A 14,582-nucleotide genomic window follows, 5' to 3' on the forward strand; every position below is an offset into this window, starting at 1 on the left:
ACCTTAGTACCCAGCAAACACTGCTTTCCTACTGAGACTGAGACCAGAGTTCTCTTGTTGTTTTTCAAGTTCTGTGTGTCAGTTTTTTTAATTAGCGGTGAGTTCTATTTAGCATTCCCAGCTCTTAATCAGAGTTGAAGTTACCTGCCACACTTAAATTGATGTTATTCCGTTAAGATTGCCAATCCTGGATTGTCGGGAGTCTCCTGGAATTAATGTCTTCCAGAGACTGCTAAGTACAACTTGGGAAATGGATTGACCTGTCTGTACGCAGAGATTGTGCACGTTCGGACAATGAAATTGATCAACCCAGACAGCATGCTGAGGTCTAATTTTCCAGGTTGAATGGGGAGGGAGCACCAGCCCTCCCATCCAAGGCATTCACAGGTTTAGAAGTACAGTTGTGTCTGATAGGATAACTCACTTCCCCCTAACCCCATGAACTAGTATGTGTGTTGAGGAGGAGCAGTTGCTTGAACAGGAGCTCACAGCAGTTCAAATAGCACACATACGCATGGGCAGTATACAGTCCTTATTGTCAGTGAGGTCTGAAAGCATTGGATCTAAACATTTCATGATGTGATTGAGTGACAGCATTATACAAGATAAGGCTTATTTCAGTGTAAAAGAGAATAATGTTTGTACTTTGTTATTGTGCCTTCTCGCTACAAAATTGTGTGACTTACTGCTATTTGAAAAGTACAGAATTTGTGGATGTGCTAGCTCGTTTTTAGATCAAATTAAATCTTGGTTTTGTGTTCCTGGCTACTCAATTGAGAAACATTTAGCACTAATCCATGGTAAATTTAGGTTTCATTTCTGCTACAATAGGTCACACAAAGGTTTTGTTGGCACTTCTATTATGAAGGTAAAAACTGGTGTTTTTTGAGGACTTGTCTTGAACCCTTGATTTTTGTGTACATGAAGTGATTGAAATCTTTAGCGATTTTTGTTCTTCACAGATAAAATCCAAACTCTGGTGCAACCGAGAATCATTTTATAATTGAGCAGCATGCACAAAATGCTGGAGGAGCTCAGCAAGTCAGGCAGCATCTGTGGAGGGGAATAAACAGTCAATGTTTCTGCCTGAGCCCCTTTATCAGGCTGGAAAGGAAGGGACCAGATTACTGTATAATTGTTTTAGTCATTTCTTTTCCTGCTATTGTATAACACTGTATAACCAAATCTAGTAGAAGGTGAAAAAGGATCATTCAAAATAGTGTTTCTCACAAGTTTAACAAGTGGAATGATTTTTTAAAAATTGGTGAAAAAGCAAGAATGTGGGAGCATTGAGGCACATTGGTGTTCTCTGGTATTGCTGATATAAAAATGAATGGAAATGCTGAGTTAGTTTTGCAAAAATGTAGCAATTTTAAAGATAGTAAATATATTAATCAAGCTGATTATCATTTTTGGTTTAAGTCAATGCTACAGTTAAAGATCAGGAGAGCACGTAAATTCTTCACCCTAGTAATGAGTAGTATTTTGGAGAATGCACACGCAGTGAGTTTTCAATGTCTGATGAGATTGTAAATCTGTTTAAACAGATTGTGATGCAGACACTTGGCTAAGTTATTTGAGTTTATCCTAATGCAGTTTTTAGGAAGTAATTTTTAAAAATTCCTGGAAAAAAGATCTAATTTAAAAATGCATCAATACCTACACTTCACTAGGAAACTACCTATCATTGTACATAAATATGCTTAATGTGTTGCTCATTCATTTAATGCATTTTCTAAGATTTTAAATTTTGATGCTCATACAATTTCACAACATTTGTGAGAATCTTTAATATTATGTTCATTGAGCTGTGAAATGCACGTGAGATTGTTGCCCATCCATATTCTGGAAATGATCTGTGCCGATTAACAAATTCATTAATTGATGTAAATATTCATTTGTAATTTTGTCTATTTTTAAGGTGAAAGTGGTACCTTCTCAAGTAAAGCAAGGACTGAAAATCCAAAGATTATTGTTCACCTTGCCAAAAAATCTGTAGTTGTTAACCAGTGAAGTTTCAAGTGATTTTGAGCAAATTAATCTAAATGGAGATAAAGCAATGTGCATTTGAAGAACTGTTCATGCTGGAGAAAGTTACAGCCAGATGCTTTTTTTAAAAATTGGACCTGTGAAAAGCTGAAGGGGGCAAGGCCTTTTAATATGTCTATGTCAGCCAACAGTTGGAAGTCCATTTGGCCTGCTACTGATAACCTGATTTATTGAATTCTATCGGAGGATTGAAAAGTCTCCTTATAGAGTGAAAAGAAACCTCCCCTTTTCCCAAGAGCTTTGGCTTACGTAGGTGGATTCATGGTCATTGTACAGTCCCAAGCAGCTTGATGTATGATTGGTCAATAGGATGGCTGCTAGTCACCCATTTGAGGGTAGAATAATTGGCATAAGGCATCAAAACTCAGCCTGATGTGTCATGCTCTATGTATAAATACTCTTCCTTAGTAGTCGCAAATTCAAAAATCAATTGATAATTTCTTCGTAGAGCTCTGGAAAATTGTGGATTGTTTGCACCAGAACAGTTTCTTGATTAAAGTTTTATTTCCAGGAAAGAAAATTGTTGATTTTAGGTACCACAATATATGAGGAAAGAGTACTCTTTTTCTTCCAGGGGAAACAAATACTGTTGCAATATAATTTGGAAGTTGTGTTATAATTAGGACCACGAATCTGCTTGTGGCAGACAAGGGTTAATAAAGTTCTTTCTCTATTGCAATACTCGTGAAATTCCAGCCTCCATTTTCTCTACAGTCGCCTCGGCATAATTTTTTCAGTGCGATGTTGTGAAAACTACATGGGTTTCTGATTTCTTTCCTTCTACACCTCCTCCCACCTTTTCATTGACAGTCATCCGTTTAGTTATGAGGTGGGCAAACTGCCAAATATGTGTGACAGCAATTAAATGTATGCAAAGCAGCGTTGAATTTTGGGGAGGCGGTGCCTGCAAGCAACCATTCATCAGGACCTCTACCCAGCAAAAACTGCTTTACTACAGAGAGCGAGAACAGAATTTTGTTGCCATTTTTCAAGTTCCCACTGTGTGTGTCTACATCCATGTGTTTTTTTTGTATTTTTAAAATTTCCTGTCCCAGTATTTGGCTGGCTTTCAACCGTCGCAGAGATCTTTTGTCTTATTTTGTCGTTCTCTCATCGGTTGAGACGTGCTTGAGATTGGTGAGCGTTAAATGGGAATGAAAAATATGCAATTTTTTTCCAAAACACAAAATGTACCCTGCCTCACTAGGGGGGAAAATAAAGGTCATAGTTAGAAAGAATTTCAAATAGTCAATTCTTGCTTATACAATCTTTGCAAAAAAAGATGTTACATCTTTTAATTCCCTGAGAAAATAACGACTTACTTGAGATGTTGTTTGAATTGATAATTTGGTTCAAATTTCTTTCTTTTTAAGTGTTGGTTTGGTGTGCAGTGTTAATATTTGAATTTTATGTATCTTAGAGTTTAAAAAATTGTCTGATAATTTATTGCTAAATTTCAAAATGTTGCCCTTACAGTAATTTTACTGTTGCATATTTGTCATACTACATATTTCATAACATTACTTGATTTTTTTTTTGGGTCTCAAGCACATCTCTTCCTATGTGAAACCTTGCAATTTTTGTTTTGTTTTGCTGTGGATTTTGCCTCCTTTCCCTATTTCTCAACTCCACCCACTGGGCAAAGGACTGGTGGTGAACACAGGTGCCAGTTCATTGTTGGGCTTTTGCCCAAATGATCAATCTCTGAATGTGAATTTTGACTGTGAAGATGTCAAATTCTTTGAAGGACGTATCACAGCTGATTGATGCTATCTCATCCAGTAACCAGGCATATGACTTTCTCAGCAATCTAGTTACCAGTCAGGAGGCATGGTTATTTTGCTTTCTCTTCCTTCTCCTAGGTGTGATGTGATAGTTGTAATATAACAATAATCTCCCAATGAAGTGAGAATAAGCTATGGCATAAAATAGAAAGATTATTAGCTCGGAATGTCGGATCACAGTGGCTGGAACTAAGGCATGAAGAGCCAAAACATTGAGAAAAGTTTATGATGCCGCCTCTTCTTTTCCTCATTTCTCTCTCCACACCTGCTGTGTAGTTGTAATGCTAAGAAGGCTAAGCTCTGAAAATCAAAGGATAATGTCATCAGGTGCTATAGTCGATGGGAGCTTTGATGTTCGTGTAGATTGGACAGACCAACAGAAGATGGGTTTATTATTTGATTTCATAGTTTCTTCTTCTGGCATATCCAGGGACCAACTAGGGAAAATGCATTTTGGACCAAGTTTTGTGCAAAGTTAGGCTAATCTCGTTGTAGAAGTATGTCAAGGGATGAGTTGACATAAAATAATTTTTATATTGAGTCTGAAAGTGAATTAGTTAAGTAACTAATTTGCTAGGTGTTGGCTATGTCGCATTGTGAAAGTAGATTTCAAAGTCAGTCGATTAGTTAAAGGTAAATACTCAATAAAAGGATTTGTATTGTAACTCCTAATTCAAAATTCCCTAATCAGGGGGAATAATTACCAACATCTACCCTTTCTTTAGGTCATTTAAGCTGGAGATTTGATGCATTTTAATTCTGTTAATTGTTCCGGTACTTGTTCTGTGCTAATACATTGAATGGATATTACTTTTATGGAATAAAATACTCAAATGCGATATAGTTGGTCCAAACATGAGCGCTGAGAAGTTGATCAAGAAGTTTATAAGCAACACACACAATACTGGAGGAAATTCTTGGTTTTCCACCATCTGCAGATTTTCTCTTGTTTGCAAGAAGTTTATAATATTGTTTTAAGACCATAAAATATAGGAGTAGAATTAGACCACTTGGCCTATTGTGTCTGCTTTGCCATTTCATCGTGGCTGAACCTTTATTGAGTAAAGAAACAAATGAAAGTTGGAAGTTTAATTGAGAAAATTTTTAGAATTTGACTAAGGATGCTGTGCGGAGAAAACGGTGTGTGATAAAATAGAAAATGTATAATTTTTATTTGTATGTAAACTGAGATGAGTAAAAGTAATTTGGATCCCAAACTAACACAGAAAGGAGAAATTATAAATTTAATTCTTAACAGGAAATGACAAAAAGATTACACATTTTCATAATGTAAGTTAAATGTGTTCCAGAAATAATTGGGAAACCAAATCTCTGGTGAGAATGAGGAACTTAAAAACTAGTATTAGTACAGAAAAGATTTGGGAGTAACTAATAGAAAAAAAGCTATCAAGCTCCCAGACATGAAAGCTGGAGATTATTCCTGCTGGTTAGAATTAGGAGTTGGTCTCAAAATTAGTTGGCCACTTAGACTGAGATTGTATGAAGAAAATTCTCCCAAAATGTTTTGTAATTCTCTATCTCTAGAGGACTGTGGATATTCAGATGTGTGTGTGTATATATATCAACATTTAATTGCTAGATTTTCAAATGCAAAAGAGATTAAGAGTTAATGACGATTGTTCTGACAATTAGAGTTGAGGGGGAATAACAGCCAATGATTAGAGTAGACATCGTTTGAATTGGCAGCTAGTCTACTTCTGCATAAATTGTTCCTTTCACATAATCATCTCAATGAGCCTTCCAGGGAATCAATGCTGTTGGTAAAATAGATGAATGTATTGCATTAGTGCTTCCTGATTACACCATTCAAGGTAATATTCTACACAAGCATGAGATTGCTTTAGAAACCAAGGAGAAAATTCACAAAATTAGGGGTTTTCACTTTGATAATTTGGTCCTTCAAATTTACTGAGTGATGTCTAAGGTGTCGTGTCTGAGAATAAACATGAGGAAAAGTAAGCTTAATGTATTTGCATTTAACCATGCTAGAACAACTGTGATGGAGTTAAATTGAGGACTTACCGTGCTGTGCAAAAGTATTAGGTACATATATACTACTAGGCTGCGTAAGACTTTTGCACAGAACTATAGTAATTTTATGCATTGTACTGTACTGTTGCCGCAAAAAAAAACAAATTTCATGAAATATGTGAGTGATGATAAACCTGATTCTGATATGGGTCTCTATTGTGGACTGAGAGTGGGAAGGGGGCAGGGAGAGGGAAATCATGATTGGGAAAAGGAGGAAGGGAGTGAGGTGGAAGCAGGAAGCATCATAGAGACATTCTGTAATGACCAATAAATCAATTTTTTGTCATCAAATTACCTTGATTGGTGTCTCAGGGCTGGATGGGTCTGCACCCGCACTACCTCCTCTGTCCCTGGCACTTCTCTGTCATTTGTCCCACACCCTTCCCAAGTTGCTCCACCCTCACCACTTCCAACATTCTTTACTCCTGCCAGATTTACAAATTTGCTGTCTGCTCTAAACTGACAAATACAGTACTGTGCAAAAGTTTCAGGCACTCCAGCTGTATAGAGAGGTGTTAGAAAGTTTGTGAACTCTGTAGAATTTTCTCTATTTTTGCATAAATGTGACCTAAAATGTGATCAGATCTTCACAAGTTTACAAATGGAGGAAACTCAGTACTTTTGCTACTCTCCCTAGGAGTGGGCTTCCTGCAAAGACTGCACCAAGAGCACAATGTGCAATGCTGAAGGAGATGAAAAAGAACCCAAGGGTAACAGCAAAAGACCTGCAGAAATCTTTAGAACTTGTTAAAGTCTCTGTTCATGTGTCCATTATAAGAAAAGCACCGAACAGGAATGGTGTTCATGGAAGGACACCACAGAGGAATCCACTGTTCTCCAATAAAAAAACATCGTTGCATGTCTCAAGTTTGCAAAAGACCACCTGGATATTCTACAGGGCTTCTGGAACAATGTTCTGTGGACAGATGAGATGAAAGTTGAACTTTTTGGCAGAAATGCACATTGCTATCTTTGGAGGAAAAAGGGCACTGCACACCAACACCAAAACCTCATCCCAGCTGTGAAGCATGGTGGAAGGAGCATCATGGTTTGGGGCTGCTTTGATGCCTCAGGGACTGGACAGCTTGCAATCGTTGAGAGAACAAAGAATTCAAAATTGTATCAAGACATTTTACTGGAGAATGTCAGGGTAGCTGTCTGTTACTTGAAGCTTAATAGAAGTTGGATAATGCAACAAGACAATGATCTGAAAGACAAGAGTAAATCAACAACAGAATGGTTTAAAAAGAAAATTCCTGTTTTGGAATGGCCAAGTCAAAGTCCTGACTTTATTCCTATAGCAATGTTGTGGAAGGACCTAAGGGAAGCAGTTCATGCAAGGAAGCTCATCAACATCCCAGAGTTGAAGCAGTTTTGTAAGGACGAATGGCCTAAAATTCTTCCAAGCTGATGTGCAGGACTGATCAACAGTTAACAGAAATGTTTGGTTGAAATTATTGCTATATAAGGGGATCACACCAGTTACTGAAAGCAAAGGTTCACATACTTTTTCCAACAAATACATATAGTATTAAATCACTTTTCTCAAAAAATAAACAAGTATAATATTTTTATGTTATTTATTGAATTGAGTTCTCTTAATCTAGTTTTAGGACTTGCATGAAGATCTGATTACATTTTAGGTCGTATTTATGCAGAAATAGAGAAAAATCTACAGAGTTAACTGACTTTCTAGCGCCACTGTATCGGTGCCTAAGACTTTTGCACAGTACTGTATGTTAAAGTTTCTTTTAATATATAAGGGGCAATCAACAACTGGAGCAAGCTGGCAAAGAATGTGTTAGGGTCAGAATGGAAGCTATAATGAGAAGAAGGTATGGATGGCTTTCTAGTAGGTTGAATAAAATATAATTAAAGGCCTTCTCCATCTAAATCGATTTGATTGCTGTTGTTTTTACTTTTAGTTTTCAGTCAATAAATCCAAACTTTACAATGAAGGGATGGAAATCAGCAGATAAAACAAATGGTGAAAAGATGGAACATGCAAATACAAATTCAGTAATGCAGTTACTTTTTGTGAAATAATTTGCAGCTAACTTAAATCGCTTTTATTCTTCCTCTTGTCTTATTAGACCATAAGACATTAAGAGCAGAATAGGGCCATTTGACCCATTGAGTCTGCTCTACCATTCCATCATTTATGTAATGTTTTGAGATAAAATTGGATTTGATGTTTATTTTTTGTGATTCTTGGGATGTGTATGACACTAGCAAGGTTGTTATTTATTGCCTGGCCTTGGCTGTATTTGTGGAAGTGGTGATGATGATGATACCTGTTAATTTTAAGGATTCAAATTCATTGTTATGGAAATAGGGTGATGGATGTTTAAATTGGTGGCGTGTGATTTGAAGGGCATCTTTACATTGATACCTTTTACCTAATGGCTTTGAGTTTCCAGGTGTTGTAGGTTGTGAGTTTGGAAGATGCTGTTATGGAAGATCTAGCAAATTATAGCAGTGTATTTTGTGAAAGTTACCGACTGCAACAGTGGTGTGCTGATAATAGAGGGAACGGGTTTTAAAGTCAGATGCAATTAATATTTACAATACTTTAGCAGCTTTTTCTGATGAATAGCTTCTATGCTGTGTCACCCAAAATTTGAAAAGAACAATTGGAATCTTACAGAACCACTGGTGTATCTATTGTGGATGGAATTTGTGTCGGGGAATTGTGAGTGACTTTTGTAATGCCCAAGATACAGTTTAATGTGTATTTGCTTATGCACTATTTTCTGGTACCATTCACATTCTTGAGATATTCCAAAATATTTTTCTCCCAGTATCTGTAATTGTTGTAATTTACTAGAAAGTTCTAAGATTGGTATCATCTCACAGAAATGTACTAAGAATGTTTATGGATGCAGAAGATCTTAGAATATGCAATAAACACATCTTTTGAAATAAATTGTATTTTTGTACAATTGAAAGATCAGCTTTTAATAATTAATATTGAATTCTTATGAAAAATTAAAGGTGGTAAAACATAATTAAAAACATAATTAATTGTTATTTATATTGCAGGATCTTTTCACCATATGTAGTTGGGAGAGAAGATCTGCTGGGCTATAAACGCCCTTGAAAACTGTCACAGGTAATATGTATTTTCTAATTAAGTGGCTGGTGAACTTTATTTTTATTATGAAGCCCATGTGTAAATTTCTATTAAAATCTGCTCCTGAGCATGGAGTAGCAAGCCATCTAGTTTGATGTCTAGAGTGATGTAGCAGTTTAAGTTGTAGGAATTGTAAAAGTACCTCTTAGAATGCATTAAAGGATCTGAGTAAATAAGAAATGTTTGAAAATGGGTTTTATGTTCTTGTAGATTACTTATAGTTCTTCCCATCTCCTCCCTTGTCTAAGAGCTAGATAGTGAAATAACCTTAAATAGTTTCAATATGTTTACCATTAGATACTCAATTCTATTCGCACCTGATTGCTTGATGAGTGGTGTTGGAAATGGAAGACTGTCACCCTGGGGTGCAGTTGGGACTAATGCAAATTGTTAGTGCAGAATAATATGAACTATTCGACATTATTTTTAATTTTGATAAGCAGAAAATACTCCATTTCCCAACTCTAGAGCCTGGTTTCAGGTTATAATAATGATTATATAGTGATACAGTAAAAGTCCTGCTGGTGGGGGAGGTGGGTCTCAGATTTAATTTAAGCACTTATAATGAAGCCTAATTATTATTTGAAATAAATATTGCATTTGCCATGCCTGAGTTTTAATCTGTAAAAACATTTCTCTTTTCAAACAGTGTTTGTACAAAAGTGTTTGCGGATATTTGCACAGAAACCCTTCTCATGCAGGTTAATGACGGGTCAAGGCACCAGGAAGCAAATCCCAAGACCTTTAAGGTAAGGATGTCAGGTTTGGAGTTTTTGGATTATGTTTGTAATATAATTTGATGGCCTTTGATTGCGATTGTTTTGACTGTTCTATGAAGGGGATTCATGGCCTGCTGGCAACACATAAGGTGCTGGGGGAACTCAGTAGGTCAAACAGCACCTGGAGGCAAATGGACAGTTGACGTTTTTAGTCGAGACTTTACCTGGACTATCCAGTGCCTAGGTGAAATGTTGATTGTTCAGGGTTTACTGGAGATTCAGTGTCACTCCACCCCGACACTTTGAATTTAATGGTGACTTGTTTTCTGCTATCCCGGATTGAGCTTAACCTTCTTGTTCCTTTTCGCGTTCTTGGTATCTTGGCTTTTTTAAAAAATCAGCACTTCAAGGACTGGGAAAATGAAAGGCGTGTCACTCTTTGGTTAGGTTGTGATTATGTGGGCAGTGGGAAAATCATCTCTCTTGTGCTTCTTGATCTCATCACTCAAGATTCGGTGTCATGCAACTCTGCCACTTTGATCTGCTAAGTTCCTCCAGGGTGTTGTTCCCGATTCCAGCACACAGTCTCTTGTGTTTCAGTCTGATTTAGATGCCTTAAGCCTGATTCAATCTGGAAGTGCTATTATGGACCTCTGCACTCTGAGACTATAAGAGAGGAAATTATCCAAATTCCAAAAGTGGTAATTGTCCTCCAACTGTTGATTGAAGCTATTGTGTCTGCAGATGTTATGATGTGCAAGAAACAGAATAGTCTGTCAGTGCAGTGTCCAGGCTTGTTTTTTTAAACCAAGAACTGCAATAGCTTATAAACAATTAACCAAGTGTAGAGTGAGCAACACACATCAAAGTTGCTGGTGAACGCAGCAGGCCAGGCAGCATCTGTAGGAAGAGGTGCAGTCGACGTTTCAGGCCGAGACCCTTCGATCCAGTTTTAGTTGCTCAGTTTGAATATAGGATTCCCAAATGAAAGTTGTACCAAGCATTTGTGTTTTTTAATCCATCAAACATTAATGGAAAATGTTGAAGTCCTCTTGGTTACACTGAATATCTGACATACCATATAAATTGGTGCATAAGACTTCAACCTCACTTTCTGTGGTTCTTCAGCTTGGGACTTCTGCTCAATCTTTTCACTGCACTTCGTTAAGAACCAATCTGGTATAGGTTGGAAGCCCTTTATGCAGCTTTAAAAGCTCATCTATTGCAGGTGTGGAAAAAATAGAGACTAAATAATGATCATGTTACCATTTAAAACATAGTTTTAGTAGATAGTCAGCATGCTTGAACTATTTTTATGTCCAGGAAGTGATGCACGGCATTAATGTCGAAACTACTTTTAGAAACCTGCTCTTCTATACAAAGAATAACCACTCTGGGTATTTTACTTTGAGTAACTTTTAAGTAAGTTGAAATCTCTTAAGTCAATTGTCTTCTATCTGTTACAATATCATAGTAGGGGTGAGTTAGATAATAAAGTTACAATTGGGTTTGCATACTGAGATTTTTTAGTGCATTTCCTTCTTCTTGGTTCAATTCTGTAAATTAATCTCATACAATCTACCACTCAGTCAGAATGTTTTCATTTAGCTATTACCACAGGACAAGAACATAAAATGTTCCAATGCAACATCTGAGGATTAATTATAATAGCCAAATGCTGATCTTTATCAGGATGTGTGATTGAGGCTCAGTATCTGTTCAAGTGGTCAGGTAAGTATTCAGAATGTTGCAAAGGAAGGAAAGTAAGGTGTTTTCCAGGCAACACACACAAAATGCTGGGTCAGGCAGCATCTGTGGAGGGAACACCAAAAGGCTGAATGGCATACCTCAGCTTCTATTTCTTTTTATATTCTCAACAAAACTAGTATCTGCCTTACTGCAAAGTAGAGCAGTGTATAAAATATAAACATGAGGAAGTCTGCAGATGCTAGAAATCCAAAGCAACACACACAAAATGCTAGAGGAAATCAGCAGATCAAGCAACATCTATGGAAATGAATAAACAGTTGCCGTTTCGGGCTGAGACCCTTCTTCAACACGAGAAGGAAGGGGGAAGATGCAGGAATAAAAAGGTGGGGGAAGGGGAAGGAGGCTAGCTAGAAGGTGATAGTGAAGTCAGATGGTTCGGAAAGGTTAAGGGCTGGAGAGGAAGGAATCTGATAGGAGAGGAGAGTGGACCATAGGAGTAAGGGAAGGAGGAGGTGGCCTGGGGGAAGTGATAGGCAGATGGAAAGAGATGAAAGGTCAGAGTGGGGAATGGGTAGGGGAGATTTTTTTTTTACCTGAAGGAGAAATCAATATACATGCCATCAGATTGGAAGCTACCAGATGGAATATAAGATATTGCTCCTCTACCCTGAGGATGGCTTCATCTTGGCACAAAAGGAAGGCATGGACCAATATATTGGAATGGGCATCGGAATTAAAATTTTTGCCAACAGGAAGTTCCGCTTGTAGCGATGGCGCAAAGGTGCATAAAATGTTAGCCAAGGTTGCCTAGGTAATAGCCATCTTGTACTTAAAATAAAATATGTAAGTAAGTTAGTGATGTACCTGAGTGATGTAATTCTTTGTTATCTGCTCACCACTTTATTAAGATAATGATTTTTGTGTTTGTGATTGAGGTTTGCTCTATTGAGTTGCTTGACTTGCTACTTTAAAAGTCTGTAAAATTATGTAAGCATAAATGGATTTGCACCAGTGGAGGTTGCACGAGACATTTCATGTCATAAATTTCCTAGTACAACCATAATAAAAACTATCTCAATTGTCTCAATAAGGTTCTATGTTCTTTATTTTCCCTATTTAAAATAGGATAGCCCGTCTGATTGCTCTAAAATTTGACAAAGTAGTGGAATATTTATGACTCCTCAATTGATTAGATTTGTCAAATATTCCAAGAAATCATTGTTGTCAACTTGATTGCTTCTTGGAGAAGCCATTTGAAACATTCATGGCTATCAATTTAAAAATAATTGTGTAATCAGTCTTACTTTGACCACACTTCTGAATTTATTATGGTGAACTGGGTCTATCAGAAAGCATTTCTTGAGGCAAACCTTGAAAGCTGAAAGGATTCTAGCCTGTGAGCCTTTTGTCTATTCTACATAAACTCAAGATTCTGCTGTTTCTCGCTGAAGCTGAAGTATCTGATTCTAAGCTGAACAGTTTGTCTTTTCTAGCTATTTTCTGGCACTATCAGTGCTCTAGCTATAAGTATTACTGCAAAGACTTATTTTTATTATTCCTTATTCTTAATTGCCCTGAGTTTGAATTGAGTTTGACAGGCCACTTCGGGGCACCTGAGAATAAATCATATTGGTGTGAACGTGTGCACTACACTGAATTCACTGTTTTGTTTACAAAGCACTGCATGACCCAAGAGACAATTTGAGTTATTTACTATTGAATGTACAGTTTCAATGGCAAGTACAGTGATATCTCAACTGTTTTCTATGTGGTAATATTTTTCTAGATTTTCCCCAGTTCCATCATCTCTTCAGTAAGTTATCTATATGTCCTTTGTTGCCCTCCATTTGGGTTGTGCTGTCTTTTTTTAAATCACTAGTAGTGGATTTATTTAAGTACCATTTTGGAGGCCTGTGCACATTAAAAATCTCAACAGTCCATTTTGTTTTGGATGAGACATTAACCTGACACCTTGCCTGCCTGCCTTTCCAATTTGATAGGCTTGAAGGATCTTGTGGATCTCCCTCAGTTATTCTGGTTGATATTGCTCAGTTAAAGCTACAAATAACAGTATCTAGTCATTTTCATTATACGTTTTATGCACAAATGAGTTCCTTTGTTTTCTGCAAGTCATTCCAGTCAATTGAAGTGAAAGATGGAATGTAAATGCAGACCTGTCTTTACCTGATTCTTAATGATGAATATCAGTAAACTGTTTGTTTATGAAGCCAGCTGGTGGTGTAGTGGCATCCTCACTAGATTTCAAGGTGAGCGGTTTCGGGTTCGAATCAGCTAGCTCCCTGCCTGCTTTCCATCCGTGCTATGTTGAGTGTCGAGCTAGTAACTCAGCCTTGTTAAAAAAACGAACAAAAATGCTAAAGAAATGGCAACACGGGGAAATCTGCAGATGCTGGAATTTCAAGCAACACACTTAAAAGTTGCTGGTGAATGCAGCAGACCAGGCAGCATCTCTAGGAAGAGGTACAGTCGACGTTTCGGGCCGAGACCCTTCGTCAGGACTAACTGAAAGAAGAGATAGTAAGAGATTTGAAAGTTGGAGGGGGAGGGGGAGATCCAAAATGATAGGAGAAGACAGGAGGCCGCCCACTTTAATTCCATGTCCCATTCCCATTCTGATATGTCTATCCACGGCCTCCTCTACTGCCAAGATGAAGCCACACTCAGGTTGGAGGAACAACACCTTATATTCCATCTGGGTAGCCTCCAACCTGATGGCATGAACATAACTTTCATTAATGCCCCACCTCCCCTTCGTACCCCATCCGTTATTTATTTATATTATTATATATATAATTATTATTTTTTTCTCTCTTTTTCTCCCTCTGTCCCTCTCACTATACTCCTTGCCCATCCTCCGGGATTCCCCCCTCCCCTTTCTTTCTCCCTAGGCCTCCCGTCCCATGATCCTTTCATATCCCTTTTACCAATCAACTTCCCAGCTCTTGGCTTCATCCCTCCCCCTCCTGTCTTCTCCTATCATTTTGGATCTCCCCTCCCCCTCCCACTTTCAAATCTCTTACTATCTCTTCTTTCAGTTAGTCCTGACGAATGGTCTTGGTCCAAAACGTCGACTGTACCTCTTCCTATAGATGTTGCCTGGCCTGCTGCGTTCAC

At 37.6% G+C, this 14,582-nt stretch overlaps 1 protein-coding gene across 2 annotated transcripts in view; it reads left to right on the forward strand.

Moving 5' to 3' along the window:
* The window catches only part of tnrc6ba (trinucleotide repeat containing adaptor 6Ba), a 191,735-nt gene that overhangs the window by 22,644 nt on the left and 154,509 nt on the right, over window positions 1–14,582 (forward strand). For both annotated transcript variants that reach the window (XM_063062833.1, XM_063062836.1), the window contains exons 2-3: window positions 8,928–8,997; window positions 9,668–9,767. In XM_063062833.1, coding sequence (XP_062918903.1) covers window positions 9,714–9,767 — 54 coding nt within the window. In that variant the 5' untranslated portion in view covers window positions 8,928–8,997; window positions 9,668–9,713. The remainder of the gene's footprint in view (window positions 1–8,927; window positions 8,998–9,667; window positions 9,768–14,582) is intronic.

Source organism: Mobula hypostoma, chromosome 11 (assembly GCF_963921235.1).
Source record: "Mobula hypostoma chromosome 11, sMobHyp1.1, whole genome shotgun sequence".
NCBI classification, from domain to species: domain Eukaryota; kingdom Metazoa; phylum Chordata; class Chondrichthyes; order Myliobatiformes; family Myliobatidae; genus Mobula; species Mobula hypostoma.